Source organism: Saccopteryx bilineata, chromosome 4 (assembly GCF_036850765.1).
Source record: "Saccopteryx bilineata isolate mSacBil1 chromosome 4, mSacBil1_pri_phased_curated, whole genome shotgun sequence".
NCBI lineage: Eukaryota > Metazoa > Chordata > Mammalia > Chiroptera > Emballonuridae > Saccopteryx > Saccopteryx bilineata.
The window spans coordinates 38,821,008-38,845,533 of NC_089493.1; the positions used below are offsets into that span (position 1 = coordinate 38,821,008).

The 24,526-nt window shown below is 40.1% G+C and overlaps 1 protein-coding gene across 1 annotated transcript in view; it reads right to left on the reverse strand.

Moving 5' to 3' along the window:
* Positions 1-24,526, reverse strand: part of SYT16 (synaptotagmin 16) — a 229,995-nt gene that overhangs the window by 20,131 nt on the left and 185,338 nt on the right. The window contains exons 4-5 of the mRNA XM_066276542.1: positions 10,744-10,956; positions 5,017-5,273 (exon numbers count right to left, since the gene is read on the reverse strand). Coding sequence (XP_066132639.1) covers positions 5,017-5,273; positions 10,744-10,956 — 470 coding nt within the window. The remainder of the gene's footprint in view (positions 1-5,016; positions 5,274-10,743; positions 10,957-24,526) is intronic.

Sequence of the window (24,526 nt, forward strand, 5' to 3'; positions counted from 1 at the left end):
CTGCAAGGATGTCACAGCTGGCCTCAAATCACACTTTGAGTAACAAGAGCTTAAAAGGGCATCCCCAGTACCCACTTAGTGAATAGCAACATTGGACTTGGACACAGACACCCAGAATGAATATATACATAAATGCCAAGCAGAAATCATAACTCTACCACTGACTAGCTTTTTAACCCTGGCCAAATAAGCCATCTTTTTTGTAGTCTTGCTGAAAAAAAAAAAAAAAAAAAAAAAAAGAGCATTAAGATGCCTACTTGATAGAGTGATGTTGTGAGGTTTTAATAGATGTGAAAAATACCTGGCTCAGAACAGACTCCATAAATATCTATTCCCATCAGCAGACTGGTGCTACCTATTTTCAAACAGGCTTCCCTCATCTTGAAATACCACCCTTAGACAGCAGCTCACCTGTAGCCAGTCGGATCTGATAACCTCACTGAGAAAACTGAACAGAACTTCATTTACTGTCAGGAACCACCCTCCAACTAACTATAAATAATGTCAACCTAATTTGATTATTCCTCTGAAGGCATGGCTCTTGCCCACAACTAAATTTTGTTCTGATTTCTTATTGTAAATCAGAATCAGTACTTATTTATGTAATGGAACACCAGACTCTGCTAATTTAAATGATCACTAATTTTTTTAAAATACGTAATAAAACACCTCAAAAATGTGCATGCATCAACACAACTTCCTAACAGAGCTCAAGTGAAAGTGCACAGTTCTCTGGAATGATATAGCCTTGGGATCCCAGGTCTGCCACCTGCCACCTCAATGGCATTGGGAAAGTTATTTAATCCTTTCCAACTTCGGTTTTTCTCAGCAGTACCTACCTGTAAAAATTAAAGGACTTGACATACAGGAGACATCTATTAAATGCCCTCTTTCTTAAGATTTACATTAGTCTAGCAGGAAAATTTAGGCTTCTTCCAAAATAAAGGAAACTTCTTCCCTTTTCCTCTGAGCCTGCATACACTCATGTGTGAGTGTTTCTATTCAGAGGTATTTAGTTTCAAGTGATAAAAAGTGGTTGCCATAGAGACTTCCGAATACAACTGACTAGTGTAGATATAATATTAGAAGCAAGTCTCCAAGGAGTTAGGCCAACTCAAAACTCAAGTCACAGTCTTCTGTTAAAACTCTCGTCTATTTTAGCCTACTCTGGATCATTGCTACAGTGCTTGCCAGAACCTAAGTAATAGCAGACAACATGCTAAGCCCTCCCTTCTGCCAGGTACCATACAAAATCCTTTATAGACTGTAAGTGCTTTTATGCACCTCAGCCTTTCTTGGCCTCACTTCTTAATCCATCTTCCCCTCCAGGCACAGCCTGTCTGGGCTCTAAGTGGCTTCCACCTGGCGGAAGTCTTGCCTCCCGCCATGCCGGGTAACTCTCAGCTCCTACCACAGGCTCTCTGTTGCTGTCAAGGCTTGCAAAGTCACAGAATCCTGCTTGCCACTCATGGATAGAAAGTTGAGAGTGTGTAGAGTTAATAATGCCTGATGCACTAAACTTTCCTCCTCTTGGAAATAGGTCCTGAGATTAGTTGATACAGCTTCACAGAAGACAGTCCCACAAGACCGAGCCATGAGTCATACTTAGTGGTGCCAACTCAATTATACTCATAGTGACACTCCATTCCTCCTTACCTCACTCCCTTGTCCGTCACTCTTCCCGGGGATTGCATGCTTTTTGGGAAAGGCAGCTAAGAAATATTATCTTTTAAAATAGTCACATTAACCTAATGAGGTAGGTATTTTAATAGCCTTCTTTTTATAAGGGAGAAAACTAAGGCTTAGAAAGGCTAAGTAATTCACTCCCCGCCCCCATCATCAGGAGCCCAACCAGGACTATTCAGGATTTACCAGTATTAATGCTTAAAATCCTAAACCCTACATTGAACCACAAGGTCTCCCTTCTCTTTCCCCTAACCTTTTGCCATCCCTATTTATGAGTATAGTGAGTGGGTGGGCTAAAGAAGGAATAAGATGGGAGAGGGGAGTTGGAAACACACCCTACTTTGAGTTTCACATCCTCTCAGGCCCCTGCTCTTAATATCAGTTCCCAGTTCCCAGTTTTGGAATCAATTTCAATGCTAAGGTGAAAATATCCTAGTTAATGACTTATCTCATCCAACAGGCTGCCTGTTCAGATAAATGCTCACTGCACCTGCAGGTTTGTAGTAAAGTCCTGGAGGTGGGGGGCAAAGGGGTAATTATTCAATAACTGAGTAAGACCCTGCTACAGGCAAAAACCCGGCTCTGGATGGGGACAATCCAAGTGGTGGCCCATGACAATGAGTTTGTGGCCCCTCCCTGGGTGGATCCAAAAGGAAGATCTGTGAAGACTGGTATTTTCAGAGCAATTAATCATTTCAACACACACTACCTATCGCCAGGCAACTGAAGGCGCTCCTCAGGTGGGTACTGTTAATATCACTAATCCATCTGACCTTCCTGCAAGGTAAAAATCTCTTCATTCTTATCCCCATTTGGCAGATTTTAATTAACTTCTCAAGGCCAACCAGTTAATCAGTGGGAACAGAGATGAAAAGTGGGACACCTGCCTCCCCGTGTGCTCAGCAGCACCGGCCACCCTCCCGTTGTCTTCCCACCAGGCTCCGGGTTTGCGGGACAACGTGGATGGCCTTTTCCAGCAGGGAAGACCAGCGCGCGAAAATCCATCAGCCTGACGGGCAGTCACACTGCATGACCGGCTTCCTTCTGAGTCAAAATAAACGACTCCCTTAGCTCTTAACAGCCTGGGTTTCTCTTTAAGATGGCAATGCTTGTGCCATGCTGTCAAAAAGCCCGTGTAGGTTTAAAGATTTTCTATCAAATTAAAAGCATTTCTGTTTTAGTAAGATAGTGTTGATGTCATCTGTGTGGCCCAAAGTAAACAGACCCACACTATGTTCCCGATGCCAGATACTCGGGGGGGAAGACAGGATTCTTAATACAGCTAAGAGGCAAATAAATCAATTCTTCAAAGGCGAGCTAAGCCCTGCCAAGCAGGCAGTTACAGGAACTGCCTCCGAGCTGTATTTGAGGTTCTACTGTAAGAGCACAAATTACAGTTTTCGTCTCAAAATAGATAGGAGGTTGAATGGAGCACACAGAGATGTCTGGGTATTTTTGGAGTCTGAGAACATTCAGTGCCCTCAACACCAAGTCTTCTATTAAAGCTCCGTGAGGCAGGCAACTGGGCGCCTACTTGGAGATAGCAACTCCCAGGCAAAAGGTCTAGTGGTCAAGGGATGAAGTATCTCCAGGCAGGTAAACAGTTCTGTTGTGTGTTTTTTGTGGTGAGAGAGCCAAAAAGAATATTTTTAAATGTTAAATGTTACTATGTGGGATTTGATATGACTCTTAGCAGTAAATGGAGAGAAAAGTACTTTTTTTTTTTTTATAAAACTTAGAAGGTTAATAGCTTTTGGGTGTCTCTATATGAAGGGCTGCTTTTAACAAGCCACAAACCACATATCTGAGTTACCATCTCCCTTTCTTAACAGGAATACCAACTCACGGCCAACCACGCACAGTGCACGCCTCCTCACGCTCTCTCTACATGTCCCAGGGTGTAAGCAGTAAGGATTTGGAATAATTTTCTGGGTTTTTTTTTTTTCTTCTCCTTGATGAGCGCTTGGTGTGTATGACAGTCCAGGCCCTAATAAGAGATTCACCCTGTTTATTTTCTTAGACTGATACTAACAAAATGCATTCACCCTTCTCTTCCCTTTAGCCCCACAAAGATACATTAAAGTTTTATATAGTTATATGACTTATTTCATCAAAATTAATTTCAATAAAGGTATTAGACATCACTGTTTAAGATCTCTTAATGTTATAGAATCCTTATAGGAGGGATCTAGCTAATAAAGAGTAACCATAAATGCCTGTAGGAGAAAATAATATTTGTAAAATCCTTATCACAGTGCTTGGCACATAGTATTTGCTCAATAAATGGTAGTTTCTACATCATCACCTCCAGTCATACCTCTGGTTGGGCAAGCATATTCCTGAGTAAATTTTAGCTGAAAAATACATTTAGGAGAAGCCTCTTTTATCACAGATATATTTCAGAAAGCAAAGTAGCCTGACCAGGCGGTGGCGCAGTGGATAGAGCGTTGGACGAAGATGCCAAGGACCCAGGTTCGAGACCCCGAGGTCACCAGCTTGAGCGCGGGCTCATCTGGTTTGAGCAAAAAGCTCACCAGCTTGGACCCAAGGTCGCTGACTTGAGCAAGGGGTTACTCGGTCTGCTGAAGGCCCATGGTCAAGGCACATATGAGAAAGCAATCAATGAACAACTAAGGCGTCGCAATGCGCAACAAAAAACTAATGATTGATGCTTCTCATCTCTCTGTTCCTGTCTGTCTGTCCCTGTCTATCTCTCTCTCTGACTCTCTCTGTCTCTGTTAAAAAAAAAAAAAAAAAAAGAAAGCAAAGTAAATGGCCAAAGGGTCATTACAGACAAATGCCATCTCTTAAACTTTCAATTCAATTAAAAGCTAACAAATGTACTGCGAGATTGTCATCATTATATCTCGTGTAATTTCATTTGGAGGGCCACTGCATTTTAGTTTAATTTTCAAATAATTCTCATATTCAAGCAATCATTACTCAAGATTTGGGGTACTACATAAAAATAGAGTCCACGTAATTGAAACCATAAGAGAAACAAACCAGTCTCTCTAAAGAACTAAAAACTCCTTTATGTAAAAAAGATGACTGGGCCTATTCTGCCATCATTCTTCCTTCTTTCTTTCTTTCTTTCTTAATTTTGAAAAAAACTTTTGATCTTTTTTTTTTTATTAGTCCACATAGGGGTTGGATCTTGGTCACTGGAACAAAAAACTTATTTAAATAAAAGTTCTTTAGGTCTTTGTTTTTCAAGGCACTGTTTTCTTTATGGAGACATTTTTTTTCCCTGAAGGATGGAGGAGAGTAAGAGCTAGACAAGAGCACAAAACACTGAAGCAAGAAAAGAGTGGAAAACAAATAACTTGCCTCTGGACTCCACGCAGAGGAGCTGTCGGTGGCGTAGGAGTCTTCCAGACCTCGGTTGTTGAAAGCGGTCTCCATCTCCAAGCTGCCCTCGGTGGACTGGCGACTGAGGCTGCGGCCCCCTCTGGTCTCTCGGGGAAATGCACCATGGTGTCCCGTCTCCCCAACCTCACATGGGGACTGTGAGTGGGCAGAGATGGGATCATCTTCAACATAAGACAGGTTCCCAGAATAATTCAGTTGCCTGACTCCATCCAAATCTAAATATGTAATAAGGAAACTATTTCAGATATGGTACTATGTTATACTTTCTTATCTAGAGAAATTGAGCAATAGTAACTACACCAATCAAGACCTCAAAAGCAAAATCTACAAAATAACACCTGCAGAAACATAATTCCTATGATGGATAAGGTTGATCCAGATAATCAAAAAGACCATTAGTTCATTATGTAGGGCAAATACTTTCTAATAATATGAGTATAAAGGATATGCACTTCTGTTAGGAGGATAAATTAAACATATTAGCATTTTGTTGGAGCTAATAATCACATGACTTTGGGGATGGAGCTAGAAAGCAAAAACAGCCATCTGTTATTGAGATTATATGGTCTCCTGACTCTCTCACTTTTTCTTTTCTCTTCCACATTCAACATATTATCCTCTGCTCAAAAGGCGTTAGGCGTTCTCTCAAGTAGAAAGTTCCCTGCTTGATCCATGCAATGAACACTGGATTTAGATTCAGATGAGCTGGATTTAAAAACTTTAAATTTTGGAATTGTCTCAACCTTTGTGTCCTTACCTATAAAATGATGATAGAAGTCATAAGAGAGATGCATCAAATAATATGTCAGGTGGCCACCAGACTTTCCATAAATGTTAGCGTTGCATACTTGTATGGACCAAACTGGCTTCATCCAACCTAGCAAACCTCATTTTCTACTACCTCCCAGCTCTCTCTCACCTGTGTTCTCACTGGCTCATAAGAATGCTACTTGCCTCTGTTCAAAGAGGCTCTCAAGCCCTCCCTTTTGTCCTTTCCTTGCTGCCTGCCCATCTAAAGCCTCGACAACTCCTGAATCTTCCTTGATTCATTCAAACTCGGTATTTTCCTCAGACCTCCTCCTCCTTTTCCTCCTCCTCTTCTCTTTTCTTCTCTTCTTCCTCTCCCTCTCCTTCTCCCTCCCCTTAACCCTCTCCAGCTCCTTCACCCGTACCTCCTTACTCTGCCCAACCCCTGCCTCTCCTTCAATGCCTAGGTTTACCCTCTAAGAGTAAGGGGGAACTGACAGTGTCTGTCTAAACGGTTGCTTTCACCCGCACTTGCCTCCTGCACCCAAAGAGTAGCCAAGGATGTTTTATCTCTTTGGCCCTCAAACTTCCCCCATCCCAGGATGAGAGAAAACTAAAGATACAGATGGAACAGTGAATGGATAACAAAGTACATATCATAAATACAGTTTTTATTTATACACTACACGGCAGCCATTGCTTCCACTGTTCGTCTTAAAGTTCTAGCTGGAACATCAGCTCATTGAAAGCACTAAAGCCACAAACATGCACTGCATGGTCTTTATCTCCCAGTGGACTTCACCACACCCTCAAATCACTTCAAAGGCTATGCAGGTAACAAAGACTTGAAGCAGCTAAGTGTGCGCAATATGGAGTGGTGGTGACAGTAGTGTACCAGACAGTATATGACCTACTTATATTAAACATGCAAACTTAGAAATATATTACCACCTTTGCAAACCATATAAAAACATTCTCAGGCAAACCTGGTCCTCAGTGCAGAACTTCAGGCTCCTGATTTGGGATTTTGCAAAACCATGGCAAGCCATTTAGAACATTCCCTTTCTGCCTTGTTATTTTTTTTCAGGCCCCTTGGTACCTCTTTCTTAGGACACCATAACATTTTTACATTCACACTTTAAATTATTGGGCAAACACACTTTTTAAAAGGCCACAGAAAAAAATGACAGAACGAAGAATGTTCCATATGCAAAACCCTAAAATACAAAGCAGAAAATTCTTCCCAGGCTCTAATTAGCACATCCATTCCTCACATACATGAAGACTAAAACGTCCTATTAAACAGTGGGTCATCCATCAACGTGTGTGGTGCTCAGCAGGATTTCAGAACAAAATCTAACTTTGCTGAGAAATTACCCCCATAAAATGGCCTCATGACTTCAGCTCCTATGGTGATAATACCTAGATCAGTAATAAGAGAATTTTCAAAAGCTTCATCAAGCCTTGAAAAGCTATTCATAACTGGAAAACATTAAGAACTATATTAATATAACAAACCATTTTCCTTGACAGACACTCAAGGATGAATTCGACAAGCAAATCTGGGGAACAAGTCGAGTTGGAAGAAGCAGGGGAAGAAAAGGTGATTCACTGTTACATAAAGCAGGCTCCCGTGCTTCAAGTGAAAGAGGACCCTGTCACCTTAAACACACATGGAAAAGTAACGGCCTATTGTCAGGGAAATGTATCCTGGTTTCACAGAAATTATAGGCCATACTTATGTCGCATCAACCATATTAATTTCAGCCGAGAAGCTCTTAAATTTTTTAGTCCATACCCCACTTTGATGGAGAACAACCATTACTTTCTTCTACGCTCCCCAACTCCTCTCTCCCACCACCACTCATATAGAAATACTTTTGCTCACCATCCTTGATAGTCAGTTTTATGTGTCTATGTGGCCTACCTATAAGCCCTAATTATTCAAACACTAATTTCGGTGTTGCTGTAAAGGTACACTGTAGATGTGATTAAAGCCCGTAAGCAGTTGACTTTAAGTAAACGAAATGATCTTACATAATCAGCCTGTTAAAAGGCCTTGAAAGGAGAACTGAGGGGTCTCTGGAGAAGACAAAATTTCACCGTGGACTTCACCTTGGCTCACACCCAACAGTGTAAGCCTAGCCTTCCCAACAGCCTTTCCTAGGCATTTCAAAGCTGTGGGGCTCTGTTACCTGGCCAGACCCCAAACTGCAGATGCCATTCTCTGCAATCTCTCTCTCTCTCACTCTTTACATATAAGAATATATATACATACACAGACACACACACACACACACACAGGGTGGGGCAAAAGTAGGTTTATTGTGAATACACAGAAGAATTTATTCTTGTACTATTATTTATTAATTATTGTATGATTTTCCATATGAACAACTATAAACCCACTTTTGCCCCACCCTTTATATCACCCTGATATCACCTTGATACATATAAAATTCTGACTGATACACCATTCCAAATAAAACCAAACACAAATTCTGGGCATAAGAGGATAACTTGGGCCATTTTTAATGCCACCAGAAAGGTAATGTCTAGCTTCTTTATAATACCCTAATAATTAAATATTTCACTAGCAAAAAGAAGTCTTGGCACAAAAATTAAAAAAAAACAAAAAAACCCTCCAATAAGTGAACTATTATTCTGTAGCACAGCCTCTGATCCAAATCACTTAGCCCAAGCCTCTTTGATATTATCAGGAATGCACTAAAACTTTATGACAAATAACACTACATCAGATATAGGGGACAGAAGAGAACTTAGCTAGCATGTGAAGATAGCATTGTCTTGATTCTAGAATAATCTCACCATTCAATCAAGAATGAAGGAACTCCTTGAGCTCAAACATGAGCTAACCCACCAGTAACTCATTCACAGTTCAGATTTTACTTGAATTTGAACCTTTAATCTCACTGGTCCAACATTTTGAATGAGTTTTTAAAGTAATAATTGTTTACAATTAAATTTGATCTTAGAAAATCATGTTTGAGGTAGAATGAAAAAAAAATAGCTAAATAACAAGCAAAAAAAAAAAATCCTCTCAGGGAGTACATTTCATCTCTTCATTATTCTTTATTGCTGAAACAAATTCACTGACCTAAAAATGAACAAAAAAAAATGACACAGAAAAAAATCTTGTAATAAAAGTTACATTAACATTTCCATGACATTTGATAACCTAAAATTTAGCATGCAGTTATTCATTCCTATGAAAATCCTGCTGGTTCTCTTCATAATCTACGGGTAATTCATTTACTATAGTGGACTTTTTCCTCTCTCCAGGAGAGAAAAATTTACCTTCTCTGTCACCATCTGTCAAAAAATTCAGAATCACCACTTATGACAAAAGTTGATGCTAATTCCAGGCAGGGTGAGGGTTAGAGTGGTTGTCAGAACTCTCAGAACATCAGCCAATTGTATAAATCAGAAACTAGACACTTAGGCTTCTGGGAAATGGGGCCATTAGCTTTAGAATTAAACAAGTTACTCCTAGGGAATCAACTGCTATTAACTTTCATTAGCTAACATTTGCCTTCTCAATGGAGAGAGAGGAATGCTGTGATGTAACACGAGAGAGAGAGAGAGAGAGAGCAAAAAAGCAAATTGGCACAGGGTCAGTACTATGCTTTGGTTGCATAAGTCATTTATTTCTTAGCCTACCTTGGGCTAAAAACAATAACAATACAATATGTTGTGTTGCCCATATCAATATGTAAAATCACATGATGGATAATAGGGTTCTTTTTGTTAATTCTCCTTTTTTTCTGTGTTCTTTTTCTGCCTGCTTCATCCACATGTCAAGTCAGAAATTTCTTCTGTTATCTCCTCTTAATTTTGCTCTTTCCTTTTTCTACCACTGTTTAAAAAACAAAAAACAAACAAACAAACAAAAAACATGCAAGAGCTACAAACTCAATGGTTTGATTGACCACAAACCCAAAAGGCAAGAAAAAATAGAGTAGCCAGGTCATTTAGACCACATCACTAAGGTGGACCACATAACATGCTCCATAGCTTTTTACCAAATATACTTCCCAGACCTGTCCCTTTCCCAATGTCCCGTGCCTACTCGGGGCTCTGGGCATAAAAGGTCCAAAGAGATGCCTGACCTTCACTCAAGAAACTACTAAGAAATATTGTATGGTTCTTTTTGCAGATAGACTTTTGTGTAAGTGGTGGGGAGGGAGGAGGACTCTAACAAGATCTTCCCTCCATCACAAGCTGTGCTTACCCTGCCACAGCGAGTCCTCCTTCCTCTCCGTGGAAGGTAAACTTAGTGTAAAGACGCTAGAGGATGGCTACGACTTTGCTCTCGCCCAGCAAGTCTCATGTGAAATGGGGAATGGGGTGCCAGAAACTACAGGGAACGAGGGAGAAGGTGCAGGACATGTGTTGTTTGAGAAAGGTTATTCAATATTATAATACGTTTTCATTTGGAAAATAAAACATACCTCTTGTCTTTAAAATACAAACTATTAAAAGAAAGGCTTCAAAAATCTTTTAAGGTTACAGAGCTAGGTGGAAAATAGACTCCATGGCTGCAAATGGGAGAAAAGGCACAGGATCACAAGAGCAGGCAGGTATGTGAAATTTCTGTACTTATCCGAAGGGAAGAGGTGTTATAAAGCTTGATAAGTATTGTTCTGCTCATTAATGTTCACAATGCACAAAGCAGTAACTACAATGAGGAGGGGGTCCCACAAATCAGGGGTCCAGGGTTTCAGCACATTTGATCCATCCTCTTCCCCAGTGCCCTGCAGGACAGCCCCCTGCAAAGTGTGGAGCAACCCTTTCCCTGTCCCAGCCTCTGGGTCCTGCCCCATTTTCTCTCCCTCTCTGGGGCTACATGACTCAAAGACGTTCTTCCCGGTGGCCATCCCCGGTCTGGATACAGGAAAGGTTTAATGCAAAGAATACCTTCACATGCAGACACTTGTGTGCTGTCTTCCTCACCGGTGGAGAGCAAGCGGCGGAATGTGCGTTTTTGCTCTGATCCTTTCTGCTTGCCTTTCTCAGACGCTCTTGAACAGAAGCTCTGGGACCGGGACACAGAAATCTCAAATTGTTTGATCACCTCCTCATCAGTGTCAGAAGATGTGCACAGCTCTTCATCATCTCCAAAGCTGTTAACTGGGAGGAAATAAGAGCCATGAGTCTCCTGCAGAGGCCACAAGGAGACAGAGGTAAACAATAGGAGTAACAGAAGAGCATGGGCAATTAGCCTGGACCAAGCAGTCCCAAACTGGACAAAAAGAATTTAAAGCATGGATGAAACACAAAGTTTGGCCCAAATGAATAAAACAGGGAGAGAAATGGCTCACGGGGGTAGACAAAGATGGTTAGAACCCAGGAGAAGCTATTGGGACAGCCTTAATTAATGCGATGAGCCTCTTTTTAAGCCGGGCAGTCCTGATGATTTGTTGCGTTGCTGACACGTGCTCATAACTGGGAAGAGGACAGTTACCCGTGCACGTGCTTTATGTGCAGACTAGTCAACCATGACAGAAAATACGCTTTCGGCTTCGTCTCAGCTATCAAAACCTAGAGCCAATTGAGATTAGCAACTGAGATTTTCCAAAAGCTTCCTGATTTTCAAAAGAGACATCCATCGTGTATATAGTATGTGATCTTATTTCTACTAGAAATATTATGATGCCTTTCGCAACACCTATAACCCAAACCAAATAGCCGTTGAATTATTTGTATCACTTTCCCTACATTCCCTCATCCCAGCAGACTGATCCTCTTTCAAGTTTCTCCAACATGCCCAGATCATGCCTGCCTTTGAATTCTTCGTCTTTGTCTTTGCCATTCCTTCTGCCTGGAACCCTCCCTCCCCTGGCTTGTCCTCTCATCACTCAGTTGTCAGCTTGACTGTCACTCTACCTCAATCACTTTCCTGATCATCCTGCCTTAAGCAGTTCTCCTCATAGCACTTTTCATCTTTATTTCTCTCTTCTCTCCCATAACTTCCATACAAATACAGACATCATCGTAGTTTTGTTAAGCAATATGCGCCCATTATGTAAAGCAATGCTTGTGGCATAGTAAGTGCTTAATAGACACTTGTTAAGTGTTGAATAAATTGGTGAATACCCAGTGTTTTATCCCAACCCTGAACTCTGCCCCCCACTGACACAGTTCCTTGTGCGTGTAATACTCTTCTGCTGCCATCCAGACTAATCAAAAATCTAACTCGCCATTCAGGTCTCAGCATAGACATCACTTCTTCCCCAAAGCCTTTCCTTGATCCTTTAAATCAGCAATTCTCAACCTGTGGGTCGCGACCCCAGCGGGGTCGCCTAAAGCCATCGGAAAATACATAATGCATATCAGGTATTTACATTCCAAATCATAACTGTAGCAAAATTACAGTTATGAAGTAGCCACCAAAATTATTTTTTTGGTTTGGGGTCACCTCAACATGAGGAACTGTATTGCGGGGTCACGGCATTAGAAAGGATGAGAACCACTGCCTTAAATCATGGTCAGGGCTCCTCCCACGTGCTGTCAAATATCTCTGTCCTGCCCTAGTAGTGCTCCCTCCAGTGTTGTGACAGAATTACCTGTTTAATTGCCAACCATCCTCCTCACCCATGCACAACATGAGAGTAGGGCATATCCGACCACCCACCTTTACCCCTCCCTCCCGGCCCTATCTCAGGCCAGGCATGTGGCAGACTACTCTGTAAATATTTTCTGAATGTGAATTGGAAATGATAAGTAATAAGAAATCTTTTTTTTTTTTTTTCTGAAGCTGGAAACAGGGAGAGACAGGCAGACTCCCGCATGCGCCCGACCGGGATCCACCCGGCACGCCCACCAGGGGCGACGCTCTGCCCACCAGGGAGCGATGCTCTGCCCATCCTGGGCGTCGCCATGTTGTGACCAGAGCCACTCTAGCGCCTGAGGCAGAGGCCACAGAGCCATCCCCAGCGCCCAGGCCATCTTTGCTCCAATGGAGCCTTGGCTGCGGGAGGGGAAGAGAGAGACAGAGAGGAAAGCGCGGCGGAGGGGTGGAGAAGCAAATGGGCGCTTCTCCTGTGTGCCCTGGCCAGGAATCGAACCCGGGTCCTCCGCACGCTAGGCCGACGCTCTACCGCTGAGCCAACCGGCCAGGGCTCAAGAAATCATTTTTGAAGATTTCCTCCTTCGATCCAAAAGTCTCACAATGATTCTGGGGAAGAATATGGTTGCTGGTTCACAGATGGATCCCAAAGATCACTTCTAAATCAGAAGCTAAGAAGAAATAAAATTTTTTAAAAAAACATATTTTAAGTGACAGGAAATACTTTAAACACCAGCCTGGTCAAAACGTTTATTCTCTGGCTTATTTAAGAATTGATATTTTTGAGGTTCTTTGAACGACTAGTTATAATAAAAAAAAACACAAATAATAATACTTTTTATGTGCCAGGAACAGTCTTAAGTGACTTCCTTACACATATTATCTTATTTAATCCACACAAAATCCCTATTAGTGTTCCCATTTTTCAAGTGAGAAAACTGAGGCAGAAAGAAGTCTACAACTGGCTAATGATCACACTGACAATAGCAGAAGAATCAAGATTAGAATCAGGCAGCCTGTCTCTCTAGAGGACACGTTTCTGACCCCTATGCTGGAGAACCAGAGAGAGGTGGTGGACATAATTCTTATTCAGGACACTCACATTAACTGGTCGAATCCCTGTAGCCAGATCCCTTCACCTCTGTGGCCCTGCTTCATCATTTGTGGATCATTTAACATCTGGATGTTTTCTCAGGTCTAGAGCTAAATTCTGCGGCTCTAAACTTCCTGCCCACAGGCATTAAAATTTTATGTTTCTCTCTTTTTTTGGAGCAACTAGTTCAAAAACCCAGGAGCACATCATTGGCAGCCCACTCAATTCTATCAGCTGTGACCAGTGCCATGGGAGGACCAGCAAAGCTGAGTGTCAGAAGAGACTAGATTTCCCACAAATACTACAAAAGATTCCAAAATAAACCATCACAATGAGCAGTCTGCTCATGTTTCAACATCCCCTATGTGATGGTTCACTCCATGAACCATCACAGAGGGGCAGACATCTAGAGACATATTGGAGCAAAATTAAACTTTTTCCACCTTCAGAGAAAAGGACCAGCTGAGCACCTGGGAGAGAGTCAGGGGCTGTATGCCCAGGAAGAGTTGGATTACACATCCATTTGGAGCCCTTTTCAACTCTGAGATTCTGTTCCACTTCTATTGCTAGGCAGGTATTTTTTTTTTTCAATTTAACCAATCATAAGTCATCAATTTTGAATTAAGTGAATCAGCTCATGGATCTTTCCCCATATATAAAATCAGTAATTAGAATTCATTAATTTATCAGTATGTGGTCCTTGATATTTTCCATTGAGGTCACTGATAACTCACAGAGCAAGATTCTCCTCACATGATATAATAAGCATAATAGTAACTATAACATTTTCAATTTACTAAACATATACTATATGCCTGGCATCTTTCTTGAGACTTTGCTATATTATCCCAGTTAATGATCATAGCAATAATGGGAAGTCGCTATCATTATTATTATTATTCCTGTTGTGGAGATAGGAAACAGAGGCACAGAGAAGTTAAGCAACTTGCCTTAGGCAGCAAAGTTACAAAGTAACAAAGCTGAGACTTAAACATAGAACCTATATTCTCAGTCACTGTGCCTATCATCAGACATCATTGAACCGGGATATTACAGCCACGTCTAGCTTACTTTTCAGAGTAAGGTGAAAACTCTTCTACTTCCACCCGAAATCTGCCAAGAGGTTGCTTCCTTAGTGAGAAGAACAGTGGGAAGAGCAGTCAGTCCATGTGGGAGTGAATGCATACAGGCAAGCTCAGTATAACTGGTTAATGCTCCTTATGGGATTATAAATATACCTACCAGGCTATTCTAAGCCTTACTCCCCAAGGATCTCAGGGAATTCTCGGTTTTAAAAATGAAACCTTTCATTCCTCCTGGAAACCACTTAGCAGCAGCAGAAGTCAATGGTGGCACTGTTACAATGATAAAATCAATCTCATATACAGCATTTATTATGTGCCAACCATTGTTCTAGAGCTTTATATATGTTAACCTATTTATTCCTTCCTCATAATGACCCTTAATGAAATAGGTACTTTATTATCCCCATTGTATAGAGGGGGAAAGTAAGGCACAGAGAGGTTAGTAATATGCAACACTCATAACAATTAATAAATAGTGGGACCAACATTCAAATCCAAGCTGTCTTGCTCCAACGTCAGTATTATGAATGACCATAATGTGCCTCAAGGGAAAAACTCCAAGGAAAAAATCCTGGTCAAAATCTACATAACTGTGTTTTATCACTAAGAAGAAAAAAATCACATAGGTTGGGCAGGAAAGAATTCTCACCAGCATCTATCTATTCCGTCATTTTCACAGAGAGAAACTCAAGCCAAAGAGACAGAGTGTTTTGCCCACAGTTATGCCATGCCAGAACCAAACGTGGGTCTCCGGTGTTCCACGTCAGAGGCTTTGCTACATTATTTTCCAAGCTCTTGCCAATGAGCTATTTTTTTTTTTCAAATTTAAATCATGACTCTTATCTTTTTGAAAGATCCCAGCTCTTCCCATTGTAATGAGTCTATGTCAACAGCTCAATAACTGATCTGGATTTCACTCAACCTAAATCTCTGAACATCATAGTCTCATCTAAGTTGTGGCACTTATTTCAGAGATAAGATAGTACTTCTGTAATGTCATATTAAATACTAAGTTCAAATCTTTTCCAAGTTAAGTACCTGGGAAACAGCACATTGGGAATTTGTATTAAATCTTCACCCTTCATCCAATTAGCTTGATAAATACAAAAACAACAGAAGAAAGGAGCACAATTACCATGGATGTGGATACATGTTGAAGTTTCAATTGTTTATTCCACTCAGTGACCGAATGCAGGGAGAGCTCAGATGCCACCCAACTAGCACTCTCTTGCAGTCTCTCTGATGCACAGCTGTCCAGCTTCATCCCTTTCCTCACACACTATGGAGGGACTACTTTGGGCTTCTTGCACTGCTTCTTTAACATGCAGACAGAGCTATTTATAGCCCCATCAGTATCCAGTCCCTATTTCAATGAAGTCAATTTGTCCCTCCCTCTAATTTTAATGATCGTCTTCTATTTTAAATAGATAGAGGCAGGTCCTGTCCCTTGGCTCAGTGGTAGATCCTCAGCCCAGCGTGTGGAAGTCCCAGGTTTGATTCCTGGTCAGGGCACACAGGAGAAACGCTCATCTGTTTCTCTACCCTTCCCCATCTCCTTTCTCTCTCTTTTCCTCTCTCTCTCTTCTCTTCCTGCAGCCAAGGCTCCATTGGAGCAAAGTTGGCCCGGGCGCTGCAGATGGCTCCATGGCCTCTGCCTCAGGTGCTAGAATGATTCTGGCTGCAGCAGAGCAATGACCTGGAAGGGCGGAGCATCACCCCCTAGTGGGCATGCCAGGTGGATCCCAGTCTGGCACATGCAGGAGTCTGTCTCTCTGCCTTCCTACTTCTCACTTCAGAAAAATATATGATAGATAGATAGATAGATAGATAGATAGATAGATAGATAGATAGATAGATGATAGATAGATGATAGATAGAGGCAGAGGAAATAATATCTTCATCTTGCACGTTTAAGAGAGGAAGGTAGATCCCCAGTGCCACAGAAACTGCTTGTCAACTGTCACATTACTTAAAGCTCGAGTGGTTAAGGATGCAGAATCTGGAGTCAAGCTGCTTGAATTTGAATCTTCTATTTGCTATTTTGAGACCTAAGCAAGTTCCTTAATCTTTCTGAACATCAGTGTTCTTATTTTGATATTCCTTACTTCTTTTGTTTTTTTTTTAATTTTATTTATTTATTTTTAGAGAGGAGAGAGAGAGAGACATAGAGGGAGAGAGAGGAGAGAGAGACAGAGAGAGAGAAGGGGGGAGGAGCAGGAACCATCAACTCCCATATGTGCCTTGACCAGGCAAGCCCAGGGTTTCGAACCGGCGACCTCAGCATTTCCAGGTCGACGCTTTATCCACTGCGCCACCACAGGTCAGGCGATATTCCTTACTTCTTAAAGTTGTTGAGAGGACTAAATGAAATAAACTATATAAAGGCACTCAGCACAAGCCTGGCATATGACATGTTAACTCTTTTTATTGTTCTGCACCATCATAGTAGCTCCCTGTTTGGAAATCCTCTTATAAAGTCTTGCATTTATATGTAAAGGAAAAAATGTTCCTGTTCTTGTAGTGTCTGACTTGAAAACTCATCACCAGAGTTGTTGTGGGAGAAGGATGGAAGACACAAGGACTGGAACAGGAAAAGGTTAAGTTGACTATGTGGGTTGTATGACCTTCCTTCCCTCACCACTCTTTTTTCCAAGTCTTGAGGCAAAGCACTCTGTAAGAGTTGGCCATGCTGTCTGGGTGTGGGCAGTGCCCAACACCTGCTCATTTTGTTATTTCCTTTAAGACAACAAAGCCATCAACTGGTGATGAAGGAGATTTTTCTGTAAGCCTGTCTGCTGCAATTTTATAGATGGAGAAAGAATTTCTAAATGATCAGTATAGCTCCAAGATTATTAATTCCTTCCCACCTACATCAGAGCAATTCGGTGGAGGGAAGTACTGCTCATATCCTATAGATGGGAAGCGAGGCAGGTGGGGACGGGCTGTTCATTGTGGTACAATACTGGCGTGTTACTTTTAGCTACAATTGCAGGAAATCTCTTATGTACCATATTTTTCAAATACCCACAGCAAATGTCTGCCCATGCTGGCTGGATAAGGCTAGAAATAAGAATAAAATGTTGGTTAAAGTGAAAAGGCAGAAGGGAGGTCAAAGGTGGCAACTATACACACACTTCAGATCCCAAGAAAATGGTCACATTTCTAGAAGCACAAACCAGCCATTCTTGAAATCAGGCAGAATAGGATGATTTTTATAAATCATCAGCCTTTTTTTTTTTTCAGACTATTCTCTGTGGAAGTCTAGGGTTTCACAAAGGAGCTTCAATGCTGCTGTACAAGTGGAGCTGGGAATAGCTGCACTGAGCAGGCGGAGCTCTGCACCATCTACAGTCAGGGCTACTTTACTTTAATATGATTTATATTTTTGTAAGACTATGTTAGGAAATAGATAAAATAGAAAACCTGGCACTTTTTTAAAAGTTTGAAAAAATTTTATTTAATCCAACTTCCTCACTTTATAGAATTAAACCTAAGGAGGAGACTACATAAGAGACTTATTTATAGTTGAATAGCTAGTTAGTAACAGAGGAAGAACCAGCATCTGGTTCTCCTGTACACACCTCTTTTGACACTCTACACCTTGTATGGGATGTTTTGACAACTTCATTTTGTATATAAACAAAGATGTGGCACTATATAGTTAAATATGAGTGAGTCAAATAAAAAATCTTTTCTAAAAATTAGTAACATATGAATCACTATGCAAAAGAAGACTAAGTTACAATATTAAGGATTCCAGTTCTGATAATAGCAAAGTAATTCAAACTAATCTACTAATTATAAATTCACAACCAAAATATTGTAAACCAACTATTTAAAGGCACAGAGAATGAGCAAGAACAAGTAGAAACTAGAGGATATCCAATTTTTGAAAGAAGGAAACTTTACTGGGAGAGATACAAGGGTTACACTGCATTTCTGCTAATAGTTCTCTTAAATCAATGAGGCACAGGTCACCTAGGACTCAGGCAGAAATCATAAGTCTATTGACTTGAAGTGTACAGAATTGAGAGCAGCAGGAAATGAAGAGAAAACCCCCAGAAAGGAGGAAACCACCAACAAAAAACTTATCTCAAATACTTGGCTAAGACCTGAATTATGAATGCATGGGAGAGAATCTAAGGAACCCAGAAAAAAAAAGAACCAGGTCTAAAATTTTGAGCAAATATTTTGGCTGTGTCCTACCTCAGGGGAGACCTAGTTAGAAGCTTGAATCTGGCCAAGTTAGAGGGGCTTGGTCAGCAATCCAAGTTTTCCATTAAAACTCTTAAGGGGTCAACCTTAGAACTAAGACTAAAAGTAAAAGTGAAATGAGCCCATTGTAACAAAGTATAAAATCAATACTTCACAAGCTCAAAGAAACCAAAAAGTAATTTAATTATGGACTAAAACAAAAAGCAACATTTTTTTTTTTTTTTTAGATTTTGGTTATTCATTTTTAGAAAGAGAAGGAAGAAAGAGAAAGGGGGAGGAGCAGGAAGCATCAACTCCCATATATGCCTTGATCAGGCAAGCCCAGGATTTAAAATCTGTAACCTCAGTGTTCTAGGTCCACCCTTTATCCACTGCACCACCACAGATCAGTCAAAAAAAAAAGCAACATTCTTTACAAGAAGATGAAACACACCAATGCCTCTACAACATTTCACCTTTAATGTCCAGTATACAGTCAAAAATTACTAGACATACAAAGAAACAAGAAAAATGTGAATCATCAAGAAAAGAAGCAATTGAAACTAGCTTGAAGATACTCAGATGTTGGATACAGAAGACAAAATCTTTAAAGCATCTATACTGCTCACAAAAATTAGGGGATATTTTACAGCTTGATGTTCATTTTGAAATATCCCCTAATTTTTTGTAAGCAGAATATTATAAATATGCTCAAAGAATCAAAGGGGAAAGTCATTATAATGAATATACAGAAGGATAATCTTGTCCTAGAAATTCAAAGTTTGTGTAAAATACTAAAATCAATTGATGTAATTCATCAAATTAACAATAAAAGAACAATTATCATCTCAACAGTTACAGAAAAGGTATTACCAATATTTAACATCAAGTTTAAATAAAAACCAAAACATCTCAGCTTACTATGGATGTGCATTAATCTGAAAAAAGGGAATCTACTAAAATTCTACAGCTGACATCAATGATGATACTACTTTAGCAAAGTCATTATACAAAAATCATTTGTATTTCTGTATTTTGAAAACTGAAAATAAAATTTTAAAAATTCCATTCACAATAGCTTCAAAATATATTAATAGTGAAGAGTAAATTTTATAAGAGGTATTTAAAACCACCACACCAAAAACAATTACAAAATTACTGAGAGAAAATAGAGAAGATTCAATATTAACATGCTAATCTCTCCAAATAAGTCTACTGATTTAGTGCAATTCAAATCAAATCAAAGCACATATTTTACAGAATTTACAAAAGACTCTAAAATGTATAAGAAGTTCTGGCCAGGTAACTCAGTTGGTTAGAGCATTGTCCCAATAAGCCAAGGTTGCACATTCAATCCCTGGTCGGGGCACATACAAGAATCAGCCATTAATGCATAAACAGTGGAACAACAAATCAACATTTCTCTCTCTCTTTCATTCTATCTCTTTCTCCCTCTCTCTCAAATCAATAAATAAAAGTTTAATTTTTTTCTAAAATGTATAAGGAAATATAAAGGATTTAGAATATTCAAAGTAATTTATATAAAAAAGTTGGAGTACCAATGTACCTGATTATAAGACTTACTACTACATAACTATACTAATGAAGACAATTTGTTATTAACAAAAACAAAAATGGTAAAGTTTTTTAAAAGGTGCCAGAGCAATTCAATGAAGAAATTAATGCCTTTCCAAATAATGATGTTTGAGCAAAATGAATATTAATATGGAACATCGACCCTTCTACTCTGTGTGTGCGCATCTGTACACTTGTAATTGTACAACTTTAAACTATAAAACTCCTGAGGGAAAAACAGAAGACATTTTTGCAACCTTAAGATATGCAAAAGCATTAACCATAAAAGAAAACACTGATAAATTAGACTTCATCAAAATTTAAAACTTTTTCTCTTTGAAAGATCCTTAAGAAATGAAAAGGCAAGCTATAGACTGAGAGAAAATATTACACACATATGTCAGATAAAGGACTTGTATCCAGATATAAAAAGACCTTTTACAACTCAATAATAATATATATAACTCCATACCAACAAACCCAATAAAAATCTTCAAACCAACACTTTACAAATTAATATGTGCAAATGGCCCATAAGCAAATGAAACAATGTTTAATGGCAGTGATCATTAGGGTAATGCAAATGAAAATCAAAATGATATACTAATAAAGGGATTTTTAAGTGACCATATCAAGGGCGAGGAAGTACAACATCTGGAGCTCTTGTACTCTCCTGGTCAAAATGTAAAACAATTTTAGTCACTTCCTAAAAATCCAAACATACGCTTCACCATATAGCCTAGCTACTCCACTGCTAGATGTTTTCCCAAAGTGATAAAAACACATATCCACTTAAAGACTTTTACCCAAATGTTTATAGAAGCTTATATTTGTAATAGCCCAACTCTGGAAGTACCCCAAAAGTGCAGCAGCAAGTGAATAGATAAACAAATTGTGATAATATCGATACAATGGAATACAAGTCAGCAACCAGGAGGAATGGACTATTATTACCTGCAGCAATGTGAATGGATCTCAAAAGCATTAGCTGAGTGGGGGAAAAGTTTTGTTTGGTTTTTTTTAAAAAGAGCACTCTGCCTGACCTGTGGTGGCGCAGTGGATAAAGTGTTGATCTGGAATGCTGAGGTCACACGGTTTGAAACCCTGGGCTTGCCCGGTCAAGGCACATAGAGGAGTTGATACTTCCTTCTCTCTTCCTCTCTTGCTTTATCTATCTCTCTCTCCTCTCCAAAATGAATAAAGTCTTAATAAATAAATAAAATACTCTGGTAAAAAAAAAAAAAGTTTTTTTTAATTAAAGGAGTACCCATTATAGGATTCCTTTTATACACTATTCTAGAAATTTTTAAATAATATATAGTGATAGAAGACAGACCAGCAGTTGGCCAGGCCTGTGGTGGTGCCGTGGATAAAGCATAGACCTGGAATCCTGAGGTCGCTGGTTTGAAATCCTGGGCTTGCCTGGTCAAGGCGCATATCGGAGTTCATGCTTCTTGCTTCTCCCCTGTTTCTGTTTCTCTCTCCCTCCCTTCCCCCCCTCCACTCTCTTCTCTAAAATGAATAAATAAAATCTTTTTAAAAAATAGGGTTAGGGTTAAGGTTAGGGTTAGGATTAGGGTTAGGGTTAGAGAAAACAAAATAAACAGACCAGCCGTTATCTAGGGTGGGGTGAGAAAGAGTAATGGATTATTAAGGGGCATGAGGATACTTTTGGAGTATTGTAAATGTTTGTTTTCTTAACTCTGGTGGTGGCTTCACACATATAATAAATCAAACTCTCCAAATCATGTACCTTCTATATATGTACCTTACTGTATTTCAGTGGTACCTGAATGAAGTTTTTAAAAAGTGGTCGAAGGAGAGCTATATCCCATAGCAGCCTTACCTCTCCCCCAATGCAAAGCATGAGGACCTTCCCTATTGACTGGGATATTTCCAGCCTTGAGCCATTTCTGCACAGCTGAGAAGGCTTCAAGCCAATGAGTTCTAGAACTTGTCCTGTTCTAGCCTGAGAAAAAATGTCCAAGGGCCAGAGTGCCCGCCAAATGGAGTATCTCTCTTATCCTCACTGTGTCTACCTGGGGAGTTCTTCTGGCTTTCTGATTTGTATTCTGAACTTCTGGGTAACCTTTGACATGTAACCCTCATTTAGGTCTTGTCTGGCCTCTCTATGTCTCCAGTCATTGGACCCTATTCCCAAGAGCCAACAGCCACTAACTCAAGTCAAACCTAGCAAACCCTGAACACAGACTATGCAGCCAAAACCTGGATTCCCCAGCTGCCATTCTCAGCCCACCATCTGTGTCACCAGGAGGAAAGCGTTTGCCTAGATCAGCCCCACATCTTCCTTACATCTCTGGACAGGAATTTGTATTACTAGTTATTTACCACCTAAGGACTATGTTAGCCTCTTTAAAACTGGTTTCTCTTCCCTACCAGGCCAAATTCATCCAAGATAGGAGAAGAGGCATCATGAAAACAATGAGGGGCTGGGGGGTTGATTCTGATTGTGGGGATATTCTGAACAGACCATATATGCATTCACTGGGCTCTCGTTTCTCGCTATTGGGACTCTCTCAAGTACAAATGTTTTCCAAACAGTTAGCTTTGACAATCACTGCAACAGGGAAGACCTGTACAAGAGAAATGTGCTAAACTGTCAACCTCCCCGTTGCTTTGAAGCTCAGCTCTTTAATTTGTATGCCTCCTACAAGGCAATTTCTTGATAGGACCCAAGTGTTGTGTTGTTTTCCTACAATGGTGGCATTTACATACAAATTAATGGCCAAGACTGTCATTTACTCGGCTGAGAACAGAGGTGACCCGATAATTAAATTTCTGCACATGCAGAGAAAACATAAAACCAGCATGGCTTTCCTTGCTTTTTTCCCCCAACCCCCAATAGTTTTCCATCACTCCAAAGAATTCTTTCAAGCAAATGTGAATCAACAATTTAATTTACAAATGCTTTGATTAGGAAGACAAAAAAAAAGCAATCCCAGTGCCATGGATACTATGATGCAGGGCCTGGGATGCGTGACCAAGGCTGAGAAAGATAATGAACAGATCTTGTGATTTGCAGGTGTTGTTTCTAAATTCCTAGCTGTTCACTTCAGTCCCTCCTCTTCCCATTCTATGCTGCAAATCATCCTCAAGTCAGTTTCCCGAGTTCTGTTTTATCTTGCAGTCGACCCCAGCCAAGCTACAGAGATCATTTCTATAAGACAGTTTCAAGTTTCCTCAGCCCCAAATCGACAGTAAATATATCCAAATAGATCATGTCAACTGAAAAGGAACAGACTGAAATACTCATTTAGCTAAGTAACAGCTTTTTTCAAAAGGAAAATAAAAGCTATATTCCCCCCCAAAAATGTCATGCAACTCATACGTCAGATATTCAGTAGTAGTAGTATATATACATTAGAATAGCAGCCCCCAGTGATGCCCTGAAAATTAGAAACATTGATGGAACTTTTTCTAAAAGTTTTATTTTTCTCATAAACTTTTGATGCCACAGGTGCCTGTTACCGAACATGCTAACAAACACAAGCAGGTAATAAAACAAATGAAGGTCAATGAAGAAATTACTGATCTTGCTTCTTTCCTCAGCTTGTTTTGTTGGGAAATGCATACTCACAGCTGTGACTGTTAGGTGGCTTCCATAAGAAAAGTCATATTTTCCATTGGAAAAATGAGCCCTGATTCATGATGAAAATAAGTACATTAAAATTTCATGGGGTGCCACAAAAAGCACCTCAATATTCAGGCATTGAAACACCTGAACAAACCTGGCACCACTGGATCAGAAATGTTGTCCTGGGTATAATAATAACCCTTGTTCGATCTATATTCTTAACTGGCATGCAGCATTTACCTTCGAATTATTTCTCTTACTAACATTTTCTAAATGGGTTTGTGTAGCTGTGACTCTTCTAACATCTTTAAGCAATCATATATATATATGATTCCATATATATATATGGAATTGGCTCACATAATTATGGAGGTTGAGAAGTCCCAAGATCTGCAGTTGGCAAGCTAGAGGCTCAAGAGAGCCACTGTGTAGTTCCTGCCTGACTGAAGGTCTGAGAACCAGGACAGCCAAGTTTTAGCTGGAGGGCAGGAGAAGGCTAATGTTCTAGCTCAAGCAGACAGGCAAAGTTCCTCCTTATTCAGCTTTTTTGTTCTATTCAGGGAAGCTCACCCATATCAGGCATGGCAATC